Source organism: Erythranthe guttata, chromosome 11, assembly GCF_056151865.1.
Source record: "Erythranthe guttata isolate IM_541 chromosome 11, IM_541, whole genome shotgun sequence".
Classification (NCBI taxonomy): Eukaryota; Viridiplantae; Streptophyta; class Magnoliopsida; order Lamiales; family Phrymaceae; genus Erythranthe; species Erythranthe guttata.
In genome coordinates, this window is record NC_142543.1 from 4,460,918 (window position 1) to 4,483,864 (window position 22,947).

The 22,947-nt window shown below is 31.6% G+C and overlaps 3 protein-coding genes and 1 non-coding gene across 4 annotated transcripts; 1 reads left to right on the top strand and 3 right to left on the bottom strand.

The window, feature by feature from the left end:
- Positions 1-61: 61 nt before the first annotated feature.
- Positions 62-2,622, bottom strand: LOC105962384 (Ribosome associated membrane protein RAMP4). Its single transcript, XM_012986686.2, has 3 exons — positions 2,481-2,622; positions 1,193-1,349; positions 62-353 (listed from the first exon to the last, which is right to left on the bottom strand). The coding sequence occupies exons 1-3, from the start codon at positions 2,481-2,483 to the stop codon at positions 307-309; spliced, it is 207 nt and encodes a 68-aa protein (XP_012842140.1). The 5' UTR covers positions 2,484-2,622; the 3' UTR covers positions 62-306.
- Positions 2,623-4,092: 1,470 nt separating this feature from the next.
- Positions 4,093-7,563, bottom strand: LOC105962385 (DNAJ heat shock N-terminal domain-containing protein). Its single transcript, XM_012986687.2, has 2 exons — positions 7,306-7,563; positions 4,093-6,765 (listed from the first exon to the last, which is right to left on the bottom strand). The coding sequence occupies exon 2, from the start codon at positions 6,731-6,733 to the stop codon at positions 4,622-4,624; it is 2,112 nt and encodes a 703-aa protein (XP_012842141.1). The 5' UTR covers positions 6,734-6,765; positions 7,306-7,563; the 3' UTR covers positions 4,093-4,621.
- Positions 7,564-9,781: 2,218 nt separating this feature from the next.
- TRNAS-UGA (transfer RNA serine (anticodon UGA)) lies at positions 9,782-9,863 on the top strand. Its single transcript has one exon. It is a non-coding gene; the product is annotated as a tRNA-Ser (tRNA).
- A 6,125-nt stretch (positions 9,864-15,988) lies between these two features.
- LOC105962386 (uncharacterized) lies at positions 15,989-18,424 on the bottom strand. The gene is made up of 2 exons (XM_012986688.2): positions 17,945-18,424; positions 15,989-16,403 (listed from the first exon to the last, which is right to left on the bottom strand). The coding sequence occupies exons 1-2, from the start codon at positions 18,345-18,347 to the stop codon at positions 16,387-16,389; spliced, it is 420 nt and encodes a 139-aa protein (XP_012842142.2). The 5' UTR covers positions 18,348-18,424; the 3' UTR covers positions 15,989-16,386.
- Between the last annotated feature and the right edge of the window lie 4,523 nt (positions 18,425-22,947).

The window sequence follows — 22,947 nt, forward strand, 5'->3', positions numbered from 1 at the left end:
GACTAGAGAAGTCGACTCTAATTTTCGTATCACAATGGCGGAGCAGACATAGAATTAAGTATTACAATAACTAATAATAAACTTGTATTATACTAGGAATGTGCGATTCAAAAGTCTAAACAAACTTCATTGTCGAAGAAAGAAAAGAGTACGGAGGGGTGTTTCGGTAAATAAATTCACAACAAAACTGCACTGTAAGATACTAGATTTCTAAGTTTGGCTTACTGCCTTAAAACAACACATAATGAAAGATCAATAAAAGACAACCACAGTAGCTGTCCAATATTGAAAGAAGATGAACTGAAGTCAAGCCATCCCTCCACTTGTTGCTGTCCTGATTATCTGGAATAAAGCTGTGGATAGATAGAGAGAGAGAGAGAGGGAGACAAACACAGAGTGTTAATTAATTCACACCTAAAATATACAAAACAAAACAAAAGTAAAAGTAAAAACGGAGATAGATGGCTGCTGGTTTTCGATGAAAATCAATCTCTGGGCTTCCTTAATAACTTCAAAGGAAGAGAAAAAAATAAAGAAAGAGTACAGAAAGGAAGTGCTGCAAATTGAATGTTGTAACATCTTCGGACGGGCAACAAGAAATTTGTGCTACTATTTAGGTGACTCGATATATAACAACACAATCCAGCCCACCAAACATCTAAACCACTTCGACTACATTTTTTTAAACTGAGTAAATGTTTTCTTTTCAAGTCCAACACAAACATTTAAGGACAAAAAAAATAGCATACAATACTTCCTTTATTGAAAACCAAAAAGATAAAAAACTAGTTCGACACAAATTAGAGTAAGAACATGTGAAAAAGAAAAACAACAAGAAAAAAAGAGTAAGAACATGTGAAAATAAGCATGTGACCCGGCATAGACAAATTACTAAACGTTAAGATACTTGTAATTGATTAATTGAAATAAAGCTAGTTAGACACAAACCAGAAACTTGTCAAACAAGTACCAATTGTTTAAACTTCCATGAACTAGCTCTATAACTTTTAGTAACGAACTCAACTTCTCCCTCACAGATTCTGTTTTTTTTTAGTAACACTTACATTAAGGTTCTGAAACCCAAATTTTTTAACGGTCAATAAGCAATTAAATATCAAAATCAAGCAAGTTGAATCAACAAAATGATATGGGATGATGAATTCACGGGGTAAGATGTCGGAGAAAGACTTACATGAACCAATGACGACAAAAATGAAAAATCCAAGCAAGACTGGGCCCACTGGAAAGTCGTTTCCCTTCTTTGTGGTAGTCTCGGGAACAGCACCTCGCTTGGTGATATTCTTCTCAAACCTCTCAACCTTCCTGTCAGCAAGCCTCCTTGAAGTTGTCTGAATATCAGATAAAAGTCACAAATAAGTTGTCTGATAAGAGCATATCCAATACGAGAACAGGAAAAAATGAATTGAATTTGGTGAATTGGATTTCTCCAAATGATTGAAGGTAAATAACTAAGGTCACTACTCAAATGGGATTTAGAGGTTTTCTTCGAGATATTGGAAATGATAAATCAAACTATAAAATAAACACTGTTCTTCCCATTCAATCATATTATCCATTCTATACTTGATCGGATCAACAAGAAGCGCGAGAAGGCATTTCATTACTTCAACTAAAAAAAATACAAAAAGTGAAAAACCTCTTTCTACCCAATGAGGAAATACGACATCAGCATTCTACAAAGAACAAAGAGACGGTATTTTACCTCCTCTTGTTTCTGGAAAGGGGTGTGTTTTCGGAAAATCCAACCCCTTCTGTTTTGCAGACAAGGGCAAATAACACCGAGCACAACTTTTACCATTCATTAAATTATGATTACACACATCGCTAAATAACTTTTTTTTTAATCCTGATTCACATCATAATGCATAAACATATTTAACAATATACATATCCATATATGCTAACATAAAATTTATTCCGAAACATATAAAAAATACAAATATTATTTAATCATTTTAACATAGAAGATCTCCAAAAAACTTATGTAATATTATTGAAAATTTTGTAGATATGATCCTATTTTTTATGTTATATGGGATAAAACATTAAAAGTTTAATACTTTATGATTGTTCATATAATCATTTTCTACATCGATCACCACCGATTAAATTAAAATGAAAAAAAAAATGTTGTTTACCCCTTCTAATTTTCTTTATCCATCTTCCAATTAAGCCAACAATAATTTTCCGAAATCTAAAGAATGTTCTATTAAAAATATAACTATTTAAAAAAAAAAATCAAATTCGTCAAAAACTTTACAAGCAATATATACTACTATGAGATCTACATTGAAGATCCACAAAAATTAAATAAAAACAGAAAGAACATATTATCATCAACCACAAAAATTACAAATAGATTGAAAAACTTCGAACGGGAAGATAAAAATTCACATAGCAAACAAAAAAGGGGTAAAAAGGCAAATAATCGTAAAAATGAGTCAAAATAGGAAGTTTACCATTGTTGCGATGAGATAGGTATCGGAAAATTTGGCCGATGTGTAGGTTGTGAGAATTCCGGCGACGGCGATTGCAATTTGCACACCGATCTCTTAATTTTTCTTTTTCTTTTTCCCTAATTTTCTTCTGCAGAAATGACTGTTGAGGGTATTTATAGTCGCTAAAATCGTAGAGGTGAGGTGAGTTGTGAGTCCGTGGCGAACTCGCCTTGGTCAAAACACGTGTACTGCCGACGTGGCAATCACTGATTGGTCCTATATTTTTGTAGCGGTGACAGAAGAAAATAAGATAAAATAAATACAAATATGATCTAAGAAATCAAGATGGTTGTTTTAGAGTTATTTTTTTACTACACCCGGTGAAAGTTATACTTGATGGATTTTTTCCATTGATTTACGCACACCGATTTGAGTGCGTGCGTATTTATGTGTTTATGAACGGTAAAAATTTACTCGATATATTTCACCAGATATAGCATGGTATAAACCATTGTTTGACTCCGTAATTACCTAAACCACAAAAAAAATTAGAAGTCACAAAGAAATTAAAAAAAAATTAATATTAATCAATATCTTCTTTCTTTGGTATCACTTTATGATTCTTTTATCTCTTGAAATTATTGTTTGTACCAATTTAAGTCGATAAAATTTGTATTTATTGAAATTCGCTACAAAAGTTAAAATTTGCAATTAAATGTTATTGTTTCATTAAATTAGTACCACTCATATTTTTTGTTGGAATTTCATAGATTTAATCCAAGAACTAATTTAAGAAACAGAATGCACATCATACTACTCCATCCGTTGCTAAATAGGTGTTGTTTTTCATTTTGGCACAAATTTTAAGAATCTCAATAAATATGTTTTAATTTTAAGAATTTCGATAAATGTGTCTTAATTTTAAGAAAATAAATATTGATAGACCTAAATACCTTTGTTTACTAATTAATGCAGAAATTGTGTTGGAGAATTTCCTGCCGCGAACATATAGTATTCATCTCTACCTGGTGATAAATAAAACAGTCGTAACGTTGTTGATCTCTCTAAAGTTTCAAAAAACGAGCTTTCTAGAGATCCCCAATTGTATAAATTGCTAAGGATCCAATAAGTCCAACATTAATTCCCTCATATGTGTAAATAAATGTATAATTGAAAACTATGTAATTAATGCAGTATTAGAATTTTAAATGACATATATTATAGAACAAACAAACTTCTCAAAAAAAGACAGGTATCATGAAACAGATGGAGTAACTGTGTAGATGTTACATAAATTTATTTAAGAATACATAAAGTCAAAGTTCATTTTCTTAAAAAATTGCACTTAAATACTCAATGCATTTAATGAATCAATATAAAATTTATTAACCCTTTCGTTTCTAATTCAGCTCACTCATGTTAAGACGAACATATATACCTCAAAAGTCAAAACTATACATACATTTATTTACTTTCTAGTGTTTCCTATAACAAAGAGTAACAAACCATGGTTAAACTGAAGATTCAATATCATGGTTAAACATATATATAATGACGAAAGGTTGAAAAATACGAAAACTACAAAACCAATCACGAAAAAAAAGGACGAAATGAATCAAGAACAACTAACGAGTTCGGAAATAATGTGAAATGAGAATAAAAACTGAGAACCGAACCGATACAGTTAAGTACATTTAGTGATCCCGTCGACAATACTTCAAATGTGCGAACGATAAAAAGATTAAGCAATAGCCAATATGTCAATTAACATAAATAACAAAAAAGTATGGCAGTTGAAGGAAAAAAAAAACGGAAAAAAAAAAATTAAATAAAGGATAAATCAAAAGCTGGTCCGTAAATACAGCTCTCCCGCCTCTATACCTGTTTCGTCGCCATCGTGCACAAGGTACTCCTTCCATGCAACTCCAAGTTAAACGGCAATTCCAGCATTGCCTTTTGCATGGAGTCGATTGTTTTACAGAAACCCGTGTCGGAGAGAACACTCTGTTCTCTTCTATACCATCGATTATTTCGCTATTGTCGTATATATATATGAGCTACGAGCAAATAAGTTTTTTCGATTTCCATTTGGGCCATGATTTTGAATTTACTAACCTTGACCTTATCCTTAATTTCTCCAAGGAAACTCCACTTCTACGAAATCAAGAAATTACTTCCACTGTATTGGTTTTCGTACTCACATCACAATCAACTGCATTCACAAACTCAACTTCGTCATCACTCTCGACAAACTGAATTTCTTCAATATTCGACATAATTTCAAGAAACTGTAGAGGAGTGGCTGCAGGATCAAGTTCGTGACAACCCTTTGGCGAATTTGTTCCTTCTTGACCGGTCAGCAAATGAGAAGGCACCATATGAGAAAACCGAGACATTTCCCGTTTAGGGATCCGTCGTATTTCACTCGGGTCGAGATGCTGATGGAAAACGGCTTTGAAACCGGCAACTTTAACCAGTGGAACCACGATTGCTCCCATTTCCTCGTCGTAGTCTTCGAGTACTTCGACCATTTCGTATTTGTGTATTACTTCATCTTCGGTAAGCTCGTTCCACTCGGGTGACCAATTCTTGTACAAAGCCCACACATCCCCCTTTCGTGGAAAGATTTGAATAGTCTTAGAAGTGCTTTTCCACGATCTTACATTGTGTGAGAAACAATCTATCGAGTCACAAATTTCATGCCTGTCCACTCGGAATTCTCCGCATGTTTTTGAAGAACCGGTTAGAAACCAACTCATATGGCCCAGTCTACCGTGCGTTAAAGAACTCAGCCAACTCATACTCACCTTGAAGGGATTTAGAGATATGACATTTCGGATCATGGCATAGTGACGTGGCATTCCGTCAACATCGTCGTACACCGCCCACACTTGGTTGTCCCCGAAACATTTTTCTGTTCTGCCCTCATCAAAATTATGAAAATCGGGATCCTCCACATCTACTGATAACATGTGGTCAACAAGTTTCTCGCAGAGCTTGTTCTGATCGGGTAAAGAACAACGTGTCAAACTCGAATCCTTTAAATTTGCAGATTCATTTTCTTCGATCTTTTCAGGAACCTTGTGTTCCTTTAGTTTATTGTTGATTTCCTCACGAGCCTTCTCCATCACGAAATGGTTGACGCCGAAACGGCGTATCCCATCTTCCTTCCTTTTTATTTTCTGCAAATTATCCTGTTCAAGATTTCCACTCTTGCAGTTCATCTGTTTAAGGTTGTTCTCTTTGTTCGTACCACAATCTTCGACCCCTTTTCTCCTCTTGGCAGCATCGGCATGCCCGGAACTTTCCGCATCCATTCTTCTCTTCGAGGCGAGATTTTTCCTCCGCAAAGCTTCCTCTTTTCTTGCAGCAGCTTGTGCCTTCTGCCTCTCCCTTTTGACTTTATCATAAGCCTGCTGGACCATATTCGCAGCTTGAGCAGCAGACTTAGCACCAGTTGATTCGGAGAAAGGAACCCACTGGAAGTTATTATTATTTCTCGAGGCATCAGATCCATGCTTTGTATGTTTTCGCTGCTGTGAATTATCCGTCGGTTTGGAAATCTTGGTGGATGGGGGATCGATTTCGACGGCATAATAAGCCTCGTGGCAATTCGGGCAGAGAAGATTGTGGTTGAGATACATCCTCAGATACTCGTACTGCATCTTACACCTATGACACACTGTCCAAAAAGTACGACGCTCCTTCCTACGAGATGTGTGAGGAACAGAAGAGGGAGGCCTCTTGCTGTTACTATTATTACTACTACCCTTCGGGACCTTCGTCTGTGGAGTTGCTGCTGTGTTTGCAAAGTTGTAAAATCCGTTTTGCATAGGCGGTGAAGGACCTTGATTCGTATTATTCTGATTTCTCCTCGCACCGTACCTTAGATCATATGCTGCTCTTTTTGATTTATCCGAAAGCAAACTCCACGCTTGAGAAACGAGTTGAAATGCACCCTCAGCTCCTATAGATCTGTTTTTATCGGGGTGAAGAAGAAGAGCAAGTTTCCGGTACTGTTTTCTTATTGTCTCGTCGTCAGCTAGAGGAGTCAAACCAAGCACGCCGTACCAGTTCGATTCTCCGTTCGTTTTATCCTCTTCGGCGGAAATATATACCTCGAAAGTCATGACCATTTGGGTGATGCCCTCTAGTTCGGGATACAGATTCTGCGCCTTGAGCGCGAATTTTTTCGCAGCTTTGGCGTCCTTTGCTAGAAACTTTGTCTCTGCGATTTCTTTCGATCTCACAGCCTCATCTCTGTTGCACTCCATCTACACGTCGCCTCTCACTAAAACACTTCCCTCTGCGTACGAGACAACGGTATATAATCAAGAACTACTTCCAAACACCAGAAGAACACGAATAATTCGAAACGGGAGTACGCAAAAATAGCGCAAAAACAGTCATTCCATCCAACATCAGCAAATTTGAAGTAGTGAAATCAATAATTAAAACAGTATAGATATAAGCAATACCGAAAATCGGAAAATCACCGTGAAACAAAAATATGGCGTTTAATAACAAACACCCACTAGCTGACATATATTTTCTCAGCCTGAATCTTGATCAAGCTAAGTATTAGTTCAAGCATCACACCAGCAAAACATAATTGCGTCAAAAAAAAAAAAAAAAACTAATTAAAAACAAAATTACAGCAGCCCAAAACCCAAACGAATTAACAGAACTCAGAAATTAGCAGCCTGAATCAAAATGCTAAAAAAAAAAAAACAGAGTTCACATGTAGGTTAAATCACATTATCGTTGTCGGAAAAACAAAACCCTAGAAAACGATGATCAGTACCATAAAGCAGAGAATACAACCGTAGGGTAGAGAGAGGACTACCTTAATCGAGAGAAATACGTATGGTCACTATTCAATTGAATCGCAGAGCTCCATCACTGGAAAATAAGTTTACTATTTTTCAATTCGCCCCCAAAAATTTCTCCCAATTTTGATTTTTCAGGGAAAAGAAGATATTCTCCGCAGACGATTTTCGCTGCTCTTTGTTTTTCTATTTTTTTCTTTTTTTGGTTTTTTTCTTTTTCTTTTTTTTTTTTTTTTTAAAGGAGGAGGCGCACACACACACTTGAGAATTACGATATGGGCATCTATCTAATTGGGGATAATTTTAACTAACCGTGGTTAATTTTTAATCATGGCATGGCATTGGGAAACTCAACTATGGTTACTATTAACATGAGTTAACTTTTTCTTTTGTTAAATATTTTTATATACTATGGCCCCGTTTGGTTGACAAGATAAGATTAGCCGAGATAAGATTAAATAATCTAATGAGACCCAATTATTTTATTGGAGCTTGAAAGGTCCAACAAAAAAAACTCATTAAAAGGCAAGATAAGCCAAGATAAGACAAGATAAACCATGATTATATAATTTTGGCGGGTCGACCCGGCAAGTTATTGAGGATACCAAACATCAAATTAAGTCCAACTATTTAGTTAATCATGGCTTATCTTGGCAACCAAACGGGGCCTATTAGTATTATGTCAATCATTATCATTGTTTAGCATTGACAGTGCAGCATCATAACCTTAACCTTAATTTGAAAAAACAAAATCATCTTTTATATATATATATATATATATATATATATATATATATATATATATATATATATATATATATATATGTATAAAAAGATTACCTTGATAGATTTGTACGGGAACACGAGTTATATTTCTTGCACGCAAGCGGATGATCCAACCACGAAGAGATGGATGCTTGAAGATCAAACCTATAAAATGCTGAGGTTGATCCGATGAAAACCCCTTCGATGCTCAACTCAGATGCTAGTACAGAGAATATGGTAGAGAGCACGAAATTCTATAATAGATTCGTCGGAACATACAATGGGGTCGATGTAATATTTATATTAATCAGTGGTTGAATCCTAATTAGAGCATAATTCTAATTCAACTTAGAATATAATATAAGGGCAATTTGACAAAAACCATGAAGTTCCTTATTATGATAATCCCAAATTTTAAATTTATATAATAAAATCATTAGATGTAGATTACCAAAATTTACCCATATATATTTAGTGAATTTGATTTCATTGTTTATTATATATTCTTATAATTCTATTTTATTTTTTCTTTTCAGTTTTTTATTTTAAATTAGTTTTTTATATATATTTTCGTTTTTTTCATTTTGATTTAAAATAAATAAATTTTCTTTTCTCTTTTTTTTTTTTAAATAAAAATGATTTTTTGGGTATCAAAATCCATTATATAATAATTATTTTTTACTTTCAGTTTTTTTTTTTAAGTTTTTTATAATTTTTTCCCCACTAGACTTGCATCGAAATTGAAATTCACTATATACAATTTAAAAAATAAGTTTCATATGCAATAATATCTTAATATTGAATCTTGGTCCATTATAATTTCAAGAGCAAATAATTTGTTTATGAGTGTCAATTATTTTGCCATTTTGGAAGCTTATTCTTTGCAATAAATTTTATTATTTCAAAAAGAAGAGTTAGTACTTTTTTTTTCATGGTCTTGACCTTGGAAAATTCTAGATAACTTTTTATACATGATAAAGATAAGTATATTCACATTTGCCATTTGCCATTTGATAGATATATCTTCCAATAAATAAATATACTAGAAATTAGTTAAATTTTAACTAACTTTGGTTGAGCAATAAACTTGTGGAAGCAACATTAGAATCCCAGTTTTTCACGTCATACACTCTTCAACTAAATGACATTTTCCTAATTTACGTCATGTAACAGATTATCTAGTGGTTGGAGTAAGTGAGTTTGCGTTAATTGATTCGGGTTTGAATTTCCTTGTTAATGGTCGTGAGGTCGAGTTTGTCACACATGATTAGTCTAGTTAGTTTACATCTGTCATATAGTTTGCAAGCTGTTATACGAGAGTGTATGTTTATCCTCGTTCATTAAAATAAAAAAAATAGTGTCCCAATTTGTCATTAATATGTTTCTTGATTTAACACTAACTTGCATTTTTTTCCTATACGATGCATGGGATAACATTTTAAAAGTGAAAATAAAATAAAATGACCAATTTAATACATAACTTAATAACAAAAAAAAAAAAGTATTACACTAACATAGTAATTAAGGAATTTAGTACTATTCATACCTTATGGCTTATACAACATTATGTTTGGATTTTTAATCGGAAATCGAAATTTCGAATACGGTAATCATCAAAAAAAGAAATTTCAAATACGGTGTTTCACACTAAATCAGAGAAAGAAATGTGGTGTTGAAATTAAATATATAAGAGATTATAGTTATTTAGTTCCGCTCCAAGTAACATCAGTCGATATGTCCGAGTGGTTAAGGAGACAGACTTGAAATCTGTTGGGCTTCGCCCGCGCAGGTTCGAACCCTGCTGTCGACGGTTAAGTTTTTGTTTCTTCCCTTCTTTTTTTCTCTCTGATTTCTTTTTCCTAGTACTAGTACTTCACCCGTGCGTTGCACGGAGGTAAGTTTCAAAATGAGAAAAATAATAATATTTAAACGATTATCTCTCTCTAACAACACCAATTCAAATAAAACAAAATGGGAGGAAATAAAAAAAAAGTTATCTATTAATTCAGAGTTGTAACATATGAAATTCAATTAAATATAACAAAGAAGAATATGCGAAGGGCGCAAAACATGATATAAAGATTAAGTGAAATCATTTAAAACATATGGTAAAACTCTATTTCATGGAATGCATCTACTACACCATGTGAATCTTCTGCAAAATAACTAACTTAACAACAAACACAATAGTATAGAGGTAACACAATAGATATTCAAATAACCTGCAAGTTTATAACTAACAACATTCAATTAGTGATGCACATTACTCAAACAACAAAACAACTTATAAATATTGCAAAAGAGATAAGATGTATATCCCACCAATAATAATACCAATACTTATATCAATATTGATACTAATATTGATAGTAATACTTATAATAATACTAACACTAATACTAATACTAATACTAATACTAATACTAATACTAATACTAATACTAATACTAATACTAATACTAATACTAATACTAATACTAATACTAATACTAATACTAATACTAATACTAATATTAATATTGATAATGATAATAATAGTAATACTTATATTAATATTGATACTAATACTAATACTGATACTCGTACTAATACTACTTCTAATCTTAATACTAATACTAATACTAATACTAATACTAATACTAATAATAATACTAATACTAATACTAATACTAATACTAATACTAATACTAATACTAATACTAATACTAATACTAATACTAATACTAATACTAATACTAATATTAATACTAATACTAATATTAAAACTAATACTAATACTAATACTTACTGATATTGATACTGATACTGATACAAATACTGATATTGATACTGATACTGATACTGACACTGATACTGATACTTATACTGATACTGATGTTAATATTGATACTGATGTTGATAGTCATATTGATATTCATAGTAATATTAATACTAATACTAATACTAATACTAATACTAATACTAATATTAATACTAATACTAATACTGATACTCATACTAATATTGATACTCATAATCATACTGATACTCATACTAATACTGATACTAATATTGTTACTCATACTGATACTGATATTGATAAAAATACTAATACTAATATTATACTAATAATACAGATACTAATACTAATATTGATGATGATACTGATACTGATACTGATACAGGAATTGATACTAATATGTTACTCATACTGATACTGATACTGAAACTGATACCGATATTGATACATATATTGATACTGATACTGATACTTATACTGATACTGGTACGGATACCGATACTAATACTAATAAGGATATTTGTACTGATATTAATACTAATATTAGTACTAATACTATTATTAATAGTAATATTAATACTAATACTGATACTAATACTATTATTAATACTAATATAAATGCTAAAACTAATTTTAATGTTAATGATCTAATGTTAATGATACATATACTGATATTGATACTGATACAAATACTGATACTGATACCGATACCGATACCGATACCGATACCGATACCGATACCGATACCGATACCGATACCGATACCGATACCGATACCGATACTGATACCAATACTAATATTGATACTGATATTGGTACTGATACTGATACTGATATTGATATTGATATTGATACTGATACCAATACTAATATTGATATGGATAATTATACTTATGTTAATACTAATATTTGTACTAATACTAATACTATTATTATTACTAATACTAATCTAATACTAATACTAATACTAATATTAATACTAATACTAATACTAATACTAATACTAATACTAATACTAATACTAATACTAATACTAATACTAATACTAATACTTATATTAATACTAATACTAATACTAATACATATATTAATACTAATATTAATACTAATATTATTACTAATACTATTACTAATACTAATATGTTAATATTGTTAATGTTAATGCTAATGCTACTTAAAATTGTAATTCTAATATTATCCAAATCCTTGTCATATTCCTAATCTTATTCATAACACTAATCATAATTATAATCATAATCATAATCATAATCCTATTCCTAACACTTATCATATAATAATTTTAATACTAATAATGCTAATGTTAATTCTAATTCTAATCTTAATTATAATTCTAATCCCAATCCTAATGCTAATCATAATCCTAATACTAATGCATGTCACTAAATATCGTACTAAGCATAATCATAATCTTAATTATAATTCTAATACTAATATTAATCATAATCCTAATATTAATTTTAATATTATATTAATCCTAATTACAATCTGAATCCTATTTCTAGTATTAATACTAATACGAATTCAAAGAATATTAATTATAATTCTAATTCTAATACTAATATTAATCACAAATTCTAATTTTGCAACATTTTTTTTTTTTTTTTTGCAATGATCTATTATTTAGTATAAAAAACAATTATATTCAATCTCAAACCTTTATATCAAATTTCTTATGTGTGGTAGCTGAAGCATAAAAAAACACATTTAAATATATTAAAAATTAATATTTCATTTTATTTTCAAACTGACATTAAAATTATTTAAAATATTATAAGGGTATAAGCAAACGTTAAGACGTAGAAGAACAATAATTGTTGTTAATAAGATAAATTATGAAAATTCTCCTAAACTTAGGCTAAATTACAGAAAACACCCCCACTTATCGGTGATTACCAAAATCCCCCGGATGTTTGTTTCGGTCTTACACGACCCCCTTATGGTGTGATTTTTTACGGAATCTTTTTTATTCCAAGTAATGTCCCAAAAAGTATGTAGTCTACCCTTGCAGACGTGACATTTCTTTTATAGTAATTTTTATTTCCAATTGAGTGATGAAATAAGGATTGTAGTTTGATATTTCATCTTTCAGTATGTAAAAAATATATTATGCAATCATGCAGAATAAAATATCAAACATGAGTTATGAATTTAACCACCTCAGTGCCAATTTAGAAAATAACATGTGGCAATTAGATATATTTAATTAACAACTATTTAATACATATGGTTGGAGCAAATACATTTAGATAAATATTAAAATAAAATATTAAATAGCACATAAATATTCGGAAACTAATTTTGATACTTTTGTGTTGGAGTTGCTCTATATATTTACTTAATTATTATAATATATAGTATATACGACCATTATACATTTTAAATAAAACAATTGATATTCTTAATTTTTGGTATTAAATAAAGTGGATAAACGAATTTAATACCAAAGATTTAGAATAACATTATTATATTTTGAAATATATACAATCAATTCGTTTTTTTTTTATCAATTGTTAAACTTAACTTAGGTTATTCAACTTATTAGTATAATCATGATAAAATTTGTATTTTAATTAGTATATGATTTAAATGGTTAAATCAATCGTAAAATTTATTTTCACTGGATTCAATGAAGAGAAAATATTTTTTTTTAAATAATAACACGAAATTCATGTAGTATAATTTTCAATATGGTAAATAATTGGGAGTACATTACACTACACATGGCAGAAAAAAAATAGTATCAATTTTCGCAATATAATAAATTTGAACATGTATCTTTCTTTTTTACAGATAATGTTAATATATAATATTAAATTAGTAAAAAAATGCATATTCTCTGGTCATGTGAAATGTGAAATGTATAATATCAAATAATTTATTCTGCAATATTTTTTTTAATATAAATCCAAATTTATGAATTAAAACTCAAAATTTCCGTAACACCACCAATAATGCAATAATAAGTGAAGAATTTAAATCGAATTTAACTAAATTAAAATTAAATTAATTATAAAATTAAATTCAAAAATAAATTTATTTATAGTTTCTAAGAAAGTTGATATATTTAGAGCATTTTATAAATGGTAGGCTATAAATATATTAATAAAATAATTAAATATATTTAATTAGCTTTAATTTTGGAAAATGATGACATGTTTTTTGATGATTTATTTCCACCAATCAATTCGCCACTTGGGATGAAATTGAGGACATGTCACCAATTGAAATTGCCAAATGTCAATCAATTAGCTATGAAATTCAACTTTTATATATTATATAGATTATTTTAATTAATTTATAATAACCTTTTTATATTTAAAATTTAAACTAACCTAAAGAATCCATACTCCAAAAACCTAATGTAAATTATACACTATATTCAAATTATAACTTTGGTTTATCAAGTTTCTGATATTGGAAAAACAATGTTATAATTTAAACAACTAAGAAAATATTTAAAAAAAAATACATTAGTGTACTCTATACTGAATATTTTTAAAATAATTACATTAATATTGGAAATTAACTTTATATTTATTACTAATTATAATTAGAAGTTAATTATTGTTCTATTAATTAATTTAATATTCGAATAGTATAACTGCGCCATTCAAAACTCAACTTTTTTTTTGAAATTAACATATATCAAAAAAGTTTTTATAATTATAAATATTTATAATATGGGATTTGAATTGCAAATTCAAACTATTAATTTAAGCGATAAAAAAAAAATTATAGTTGTGTAAAATATATAACATCGTTGGAGTAGGTTGTTGAAAATGGTGTTTTACAACTTTATTCACTTCTTATATTACAGGTATGCAGTATAAACGCCAAATGTTAACTCCATTATTACGTTCAATGTACAGTTAGGCATCACTAAAGATCTGAGTTTGAATCTTAGTTTTAGTTGGTAGATTAAGAAAGCGCGAATTGAATCACCGAGTTTGAACCCATTTACAAGTTGTTGCAGCTTATGCCTTGCGTAGTTTACATATTTTCTGCAATTCGCGAGTATTGCACGATAATAAAAATTTAGTCAATGGGCAATATGTGAGTTGTGTGGGGCTTCCCTTTATTTCAAGAAAAAAAAAACACAATGTTGATATATTTGAATTTCTTTAAAAGGAATAAGAAAAAGTATCGTTTTAGGTTTAATAAATTTTCATATTTCAATATTTGAGAAATATATTTCTTTTAATAGTATAATTCAAAAAAATTGCACACCACACAAAAATTCAAAATCGAAAAAAGATTTTGAAGTTAAAAATCTACTTGTGAATTTAAGATTACTAAGCATAGGACTTACTAGACATGTTCATGGTTCATGTTTCTCGGTCATATCCAGTCTCGATTGGACTCATTCATTTCGTGGTTGACGGGCTTGTTAGCCGACTCAATTGGATCTATAATCCAAAATCGAAACCGAACTGTATTTTAAAACTCAATTAAGTGTCCATATATAGTGGACTCGTGAACACTTGAGTTTTCTACCGTATATTGGTCCGAATTTTCGCCTCAGTTTTCCGGCCAATAGTGGTGTTTCTTGGAGCCATAGCTTTCTCTCCACCGGTCAGAATTCGATGGGTTACCTGCCATTGGATTGCTCTCGTCAAGCTCTTTCTTTTGATGGTAATGTCATACATTTTGGAGCTATGGATATGTTCCTATGGTCTTTTAATAATGCACGTCTATTTCGACGACGACGATTCTTCCGGCCCACAATAGTGTTTATTGGAGTCAACTACATGCTACACATTGCTATAGTCATGTGTAGTAACTTATAGTGACATAATACTATATGCATGTGTTGGTGTGTTTTGATCTGTATTTGTTGGTTACTAATTGATGTATAATATAATTTTTAAATTGTGAATTTTGTTTTTGATGTTGGTGAATTTTTTTTGGTATAAATTTGTGATGATATTATGTGTGTACATAATTAATCGACCATAATTTCTGGGCAAAAAGAAAGAACATAACTATAAATAACAATCATTTGTACGAGAAAAAAAATTCAAAAAATTAATAATAAAAAGAATTATTTTGTAGTAGTTTCACTTTCACAGGGTATCTCAAATGGGCCCCAAAAAAAAAGAGTAAAACACAATGAACAAAGACCAGAATACCCTCAATTTGTATATGCCCAACACATATCTTATCAATTTCAGCAAACATAATTCATTTCTCAGAAGATAGGAATTATCATACAGTCTACAATTCATATACATATTTAAAAGCTCCAAAAAAAAAAAAAAAAAAAAAAAGAATCTCTTTCAAGAGAGAGAACATGCAGCAACATATAATAGATGTTCCTAGCAAACCAGCAAGAAAAAAAAAAAAAAACAAGGCTAATGAAATGTATCACAGTTCATTCTTCAATAAATCCACATGTTCGTAGAATCCCTCGAACGAGAAAAGTAGTATCCACAGTTCCCCAACTGGAGTACGTCAATTTGAACCGGTACGGAAACCAAACAGCAAAAGTGCGCTGCTTTTAAGTCCTTCGCACCAGCTCATATCTAAATTGTCGTCACAAAAGCTTCCACGCTGCAATGCAAGGGATCAATAAAATAAATTAATAAATAAATAAATAAAAAATAATTACATTTTTCTCGAGAAATAAACATGAAGAATTGTGCCCCCTATAACAATTAATATATAAGCTAAATGATGTAGGAAAATTGTGTTCATCTTCTGAACCAGACGTAATTCGATGAATAAACTTCTAAGCCAACCACGGATGAAGGAACTGTAAAGAGACAGAGTAATTAAAAAAAATGGCTATATACTAGCCTTAAGATCTCGAGCAATGCACATTATCGATTTGAATGAGATCCCTTTTACAATCTCGGCAAATGAAAGCCTTATCGACATGGGAGGATTTTTCGGCTGAGTTTGAAAGCTCTTTTAAAATATCTCACAAAATGTTTCAAGAACATAAAAGTAAGTCCTGTAAATAAGCTATTGCACAAAAAAGCACGGACCTCCCGACTTAATTTTTCTTTCAAAAAATATAGTATGATTTTCACGAACTTTCTTGATTTCTGAAGAGTAAACTTACTAATTATCATTAATCACACACTGGAAAGTCTTATCATCCAATGTTACAAGCTCCAAAAATATCATAAAAGATATAGCATATACATTGTCGACGAAATTTCATGTGCGCCCGGCCCGGCATTCAATATTGTCTATCCAGTGATAATGAGAATCTTTTAACCACAAAAAAAAAAAAAAAAAAAAAAAAAAACTAAATGTTTGGTCAACCATAAACCAATAGGCCTGCCCTGTAATAACGCAGGCGCAGCTAGAAAACTCAATGAGTGTATGATAAGAAGAATTAGCTACAATTTTTGTACGGTAAATTCCCGCCACCCCACGAGGTAAGGTTAAATTATGAAAAAAACTCCTTTTGATTAGGTAATTAAAATCACCTCTCAACTATCTTTTATCTTTTAAATTCTGAGGAATCTTCTCTACTGTATATTCGTTTTGTGCAAAACTGCAGTTACTTATACACCACAATCAATGTATCAATATCATACCAATCTGATATTTACAAGCCAAGAACATATATTATGATCATCTTGGTTCAAAATGTGACGCTCGAATGAGGTAAAACGGATACAAACTGTACAATATTCCACATAATCGAGAAGATTCCACTAAATTTGACACGGTGAGGGTGGACGTGTATGAAGATTCATAACTAATGGGGGTTCTAATTACCCAAACTCAAGGGTTTTTTTTTTGTGATTACTTTTGTATTATCATGTAAGAACTTAAAAAATGGAAAAAAAAAATCTTAAAAGGCAAATCTAAACAAAGTCAACAATAGATTATCCTGTAAGAAAACCCAAGGATTTAAATGCCAAAAGAATTGAGCAACAACAACAAATAAAACTGCAGGATGAAATCAAGGGCAAATCAAGAACAGCACAAAAACACATATCAATCCTCAATACATATAAACAGAGCAAACAAATCAACAATTAACAATCATCAAAGCAGATAACACAAAACCCTAATTTAAAAAAAAAAAAAATCGAATCTTGAATCTTGGAGAAGAAGAAGAGAAGAAATCTTACAAGGAAAATCTTTCCTGGGCGGAGAAGGGGAATAATTATGACAAAAAATGGATCTCCCAATCATCGAAACGCTCGAAACTATGCCGACAAAGTACAAGAAAACGACCAATCCAAGAACCCACGGCATCAATATAAAACCAAGGAAAAAAGTCACCGATCCACACAGCATCAGGGATAACGAAACCCCAAGTAGCAGAGACGCGAAACCCGCCGGAGTTATCTGCTGAAAAGACGGCCCCCCCACCTCCCTACCCCGCCGTTGGATCGCCGGAGTTTGATCGGAAAAATCAATCGACAAGGGAGGCGATCGCATAATATTCAAAACTAGAGCTGATAGCTCGTAGAATATCTTGGATGACTGCTGGTAATCCTGATGATTGTTCTGCTGCTGCCTTCCCATCATATTTTCTTTTCTTTTTTTTTTTTGGTTTTTCCGATAAATTTTTTTTTCAAGATAGTCCCTTAATAGAGAGATTTTGTTTAGTAGATAAATTTAGAGGTGGAGAATTGAACGGAAATCGAGGTAAACGGATAAACTTTGTTTTATGCACAACTGCGTTTTCCTCTTCTGTAAGGACTTTCTTCATTGAATGGATATACATATACTACATGGTATTTATCCCCTTTTTTTATGTTAAATTATAGGATAAATTTACACTTTCCCCCCTTGTACTTTAGCTCGATATCACTTTACCCCCTCCTACTCTCGATTGCATCGATTTGTCCACTTGTACTTGAAAAATTGTCGCAGTGTGTCCCTCGCCGTTAGTTTTTAGACCTTTGGACTTAACACCGTTTGATCTAAGTTTGAACATTACAAAAAAAAAACCATATCTCCGAGTTTAAATAATTATTTAAAAAAATTAAGAAAATAAATAATAAGTTGTGGCTGCCGTCGTGGATTATGTTTTTTCGTTGTCTTGAATTTTTTTTTTTTTTTTTGTTGTTTATTATTATTATTATTATTATTTTTTTTATAATTATTTGAACTGAGAGGGGTGACGTTTTTGTAACTTCAGAGCTTAGATCAAATGGTGTTAATGTCAAATGTCTGACAATTAAAAGCGAGGGCCACATTTCAGACAAAATTTCATGTGCAGGGGGGGCAAATCAATGCAATCGAGAGTAATAGGGAGTAAAGTGATATTAAGCTAAAGTACAAGGGTGGAAATGGAATTTACCCTAAATTATATAAATATATTTTTTAGTAAGAAATTATTATATTATTATATGATGATGATATGGGCAAGTTTGCCTACTTTCTTTTGATTGGCCGGATAACAAGTTGAGTTTCTTAAGAAAGAAAAAAAAGTGAAGAATACGGATGCGGCGGTGAAATGATATCAGAGGCTGTCAGATTTTGCAACACCTCCAATCTTGAGGCTGGGACCGATATTTTTTATGCACCCCATTTTTCTTTTTATTAATTATTATTATTATTATTATTATTTTAATATTCTATTTTTTTTCTCCTTGAAGAAAAACATATATGTTTTACTAGGCAATTTTGTACCTAGTAGCTTGGAGAGAATATCACATTCCAAATTATCTACAAAATCCGCTTGCGTTAAAGAATAGGCTGTAATACTTATACAATACTCATCCCACTTCGTCTCGTAAAAGAAAACGAACAAACATCAAAAGACTCTAATAAGTCGCGACATTCTTAGAAATCGTAATTTTGCTAGTGAAATGGGCTCGTTGTACGTTCAAATTGGGAGGGACAAGTCCCTTGTAATCTCATTTCCTCGTCACGTTTTTGTGATGGTTGTACTCTTTCCTTTATACACTCAAGTCTTGTGCTACTATTGCGACTTTAAATAAATTTTCACCACATGTAAAATGCATCTTTAAAATTTACCTTAATTGAATTTTTTTTGGTCAAGTCTTCTGGAATAACTATTTTCGCTCTATTATACTCATCGCATAATTGTTTGCCCCAGGCAACCATATTGCCCACTACATGTTGGTATAATTATAAATAACAATCTGCGTAAACAAAAAATACTTACTTGTTTGTCGAAAAGAGGAATTGTGAAAAACACAAAGAACGATCGAGGCTTGCCAAAGCAATTCCCTTAAGACAATATTTCCGGGCTGTCAACAATGCATAATCTCTTCCCGGTAGTCTCCCAAGGTACAACGATCGGTTGTCAAATATTTGCACGAATATTCCACCCACGGCGAACTTGAACAACGAACGAAACTTTGACGGAGGGAAAGAAGAATATGAAGAACTATCTCGTAATTGCCGATTAAATTCAGTACAAAACTAGCCAGATTTTGCCTTTATTTATAGGCGGTAGAGATCAATTCATAGATGGTTGCAATGGTTGGAAGAAGAAGCAGAAGGTTGTGTTGAGTTCAAAACGTAGAAAATTAATTGGTCATGGGCCAATTAATTAAATATTTGGTTTGGGCAAAATATTTTATTATTTAGATTTTGGGTCAACTAATTTGATTAATTACTAAATTTCCCCAAAAGTAATATTTGTAGACACCTAAACCCAAACTAGTCCATCTCTCGATCACATCGAGCGCGCATCTTTTGAACTTTAACCATTTAATCAAGACAATTTTCATTCACTTTACTTCATGATTATGATCAAGTAAATAAATGAAATTAATCTTTACTTAATTTAATTAATATTACTCAATACTAATTATTGGAAATTATGAAAATTCCAACACTACGATACTCGTCATCTCAAGCACCCATGATTCCTCTTTATGCAAATCTTTCCAATTTCAAAAAATACTCAAATTCTAGCGAAAACAACTTAAAATATCTATCATTTTCTCCAGCGAAAAACTAACGCGGAGAATCCCAAAAAAATGAAAAATAGAGGAATACTTCAAAATTTGAAGCAAATGACCAATCTTCACTTTGAAATCAATGATATTATTGTGAATAAGGATCTAGGTTGCTAATCCATGATGGAAATCAAGAAACAATGTGCATCGTGACAGTGTGGATGATTCTCCACCTATTTCGTCATTGGGACGATGGGGAACGACAGAGAGAAGACATCAGGGCGAAGATGACGCCAGTGCAATCAAGAGAGGTTGCAGCGGGGCAGCAGAGGTAGAGAAAGAAGAGAAAATAGAGAGAAATGAGATAACATATCTCTGAGAGATAGAGAAATTTGGTGGTTGTATCGAATGAACACCTCTCAATTTACAAACTGAAAGGGTTTTCCCGTAAGGCATTACATAGTTGAGGGGTGGCTGTAATTATGCAAACAAGAGGGTTTTTTTCTTCGTAATTTGACCTTACCTCAGGGGTGGCTGTAATTTGCCCTTATTTTTATTCTATGTTTTTTTTTTCCTTCAGAAAAAACATGTTTCATTAGGAAATTTTGTACAGTAAGTTGGAGAGATTATCACATTTCAAATTATCTACAAAAACACTCATGCTCTCTCTCTCTCTCTCTCTCTCTCTCTCTCTCTCTCTCTCTCTCTCTCTCTCTCTCTCTCTCTCTCTCTCTCTCTCTCTCTATATGAGAGCTTCTCTTTCATCGTGAGATTTTCTTTCTCTTCATGAGACTTGGGTAAATAATTTTTCATCAGTTTATTCAGTGATTGAATCTATGAAAGACATTCTCACTCGTTTACGACCTCGGCTAAAATTAACAGAGGACGAGAAGGTGGAAAGCAATCCTCCGATCCTTCGGAAGCATGGAAGAATACATACGTCAACACAGATGTACAATATTGATTGTGCGAGTTTTGACACGAAAGGAGATAAATAGAGAAGCGGTCGAAAGTACGATGTCAAAAATTCGGAGTCATGTACATGGAATAGTGGTGGAGAAGATAGGACACGAGCGATTTATATTCAACTAGAAACATATTTTTGGACTGGTGTGTTGTTTGTTCACTTCGTAAGAGGAACTTAGCCATGGCCATTATATCCACATTGGGTGTTATTTATGCGGTTGTTTGTATCATATCTATCTCTGGTGGATGTGCCATGCAATATACCCTTTCACTAGAGGATATATAGGGATGAACATACTCCATATGGCGAATGACTGAAAGCCATTCCACCGACGAAGGCGATAGTCCGACAAGCGAAGAGCTAGTGTTGGTCGGGGTGGGGTGACCGGTGGATGTTGGAGCTTCATCACAGAGACCCGCGAACTCTGGGCCTCCGACGACGGGAATGAATACGGAATCTTTAATTTGCACCTACATAGGGGCGTTGGTTTTGTCATATGATCAAGAATCCCAACAAATCAGGGAGAACATTCATTTGGCATACAACACCCAAATCAGAGCAGCATTCCTTTTCCGACGAGGCAGGAGAAGATCATGAAAGATGCTATTACGGATTGGCAGCAGTCGATCAAGCATTAATTGAAAATATTATTTTGGTCAAAGTGAGTCCTCTTTGGGCATATTTAATACATCCTAAGATTTCCTTTGATAGTATAACACTGTTACGTGATATATAAATTAATGGCCCATTGATATCAAATTTAACGAAGCCTTCAATAACCACATTCATGAAGAGTCAAAGGCGAAAAGAGGAAGCTGGGGTGGAAGACCAAATATGGTCTAACGTACAGTGCATAATGCATAAAAGCCCAAAAACCTGAAAATGAAAATTAAGAAAAATGAAATAAAAAAAATCAAAATTATAGTCGATTTCGGAAATATTGTAGTTGGTTTCGGAATTTTTATAGTTGATTCCAAACAAAAAAATTGAAATTAAAAAAAAATAATTAAAAAAAAATAAAGAAAAAAATATTTTTTAAAGTCATTTTTGCTAGTTTTTTAAAGAAAACGAAAATTTATTTAAATTATCTATAAAAAAATTATAAGTAGTAGATGATATGGAGTGAATAATGGGGATGGTAGATTTGGGATAAAGGATAAAGTGGGTCTATCACTAATAAGTGAAAATGGTTGGACTCATTCTTATAAAAAAAAAGGGTAAATAGCACTTAACCCCCTTGTGGTTTGGATATTTTGCACATGACCCTCTTATGGTATGAAAT

Excerpts from the sequence above, each read along its gene's own strand:
- LOC105962384 (XM_012986686.2), bottom strand. Across the intron at positions 354-1,192 it reads TTTTGTCGTCATTGGTTCAT|CTTTATTCCAGATAATCAGG; the intron begins GTAAGTCTTTCT and ends ATCTATCCACAG.
- LOC105962386 (XM_012986688.2), bottom strand. The coding sequence starts at position 18,347 with ATGATGGGAAGGCAGCAGCAGAACAATCATCAGGATTACCAGCAGTCA.
- LOC105962385 (XM_012986687.2), bottom strand. The coding sequence starts at position 6,733 with ATGGAGTGCAACAGAGATGAGGCTGTGAGATCGAAAGAAATCGCAGAG.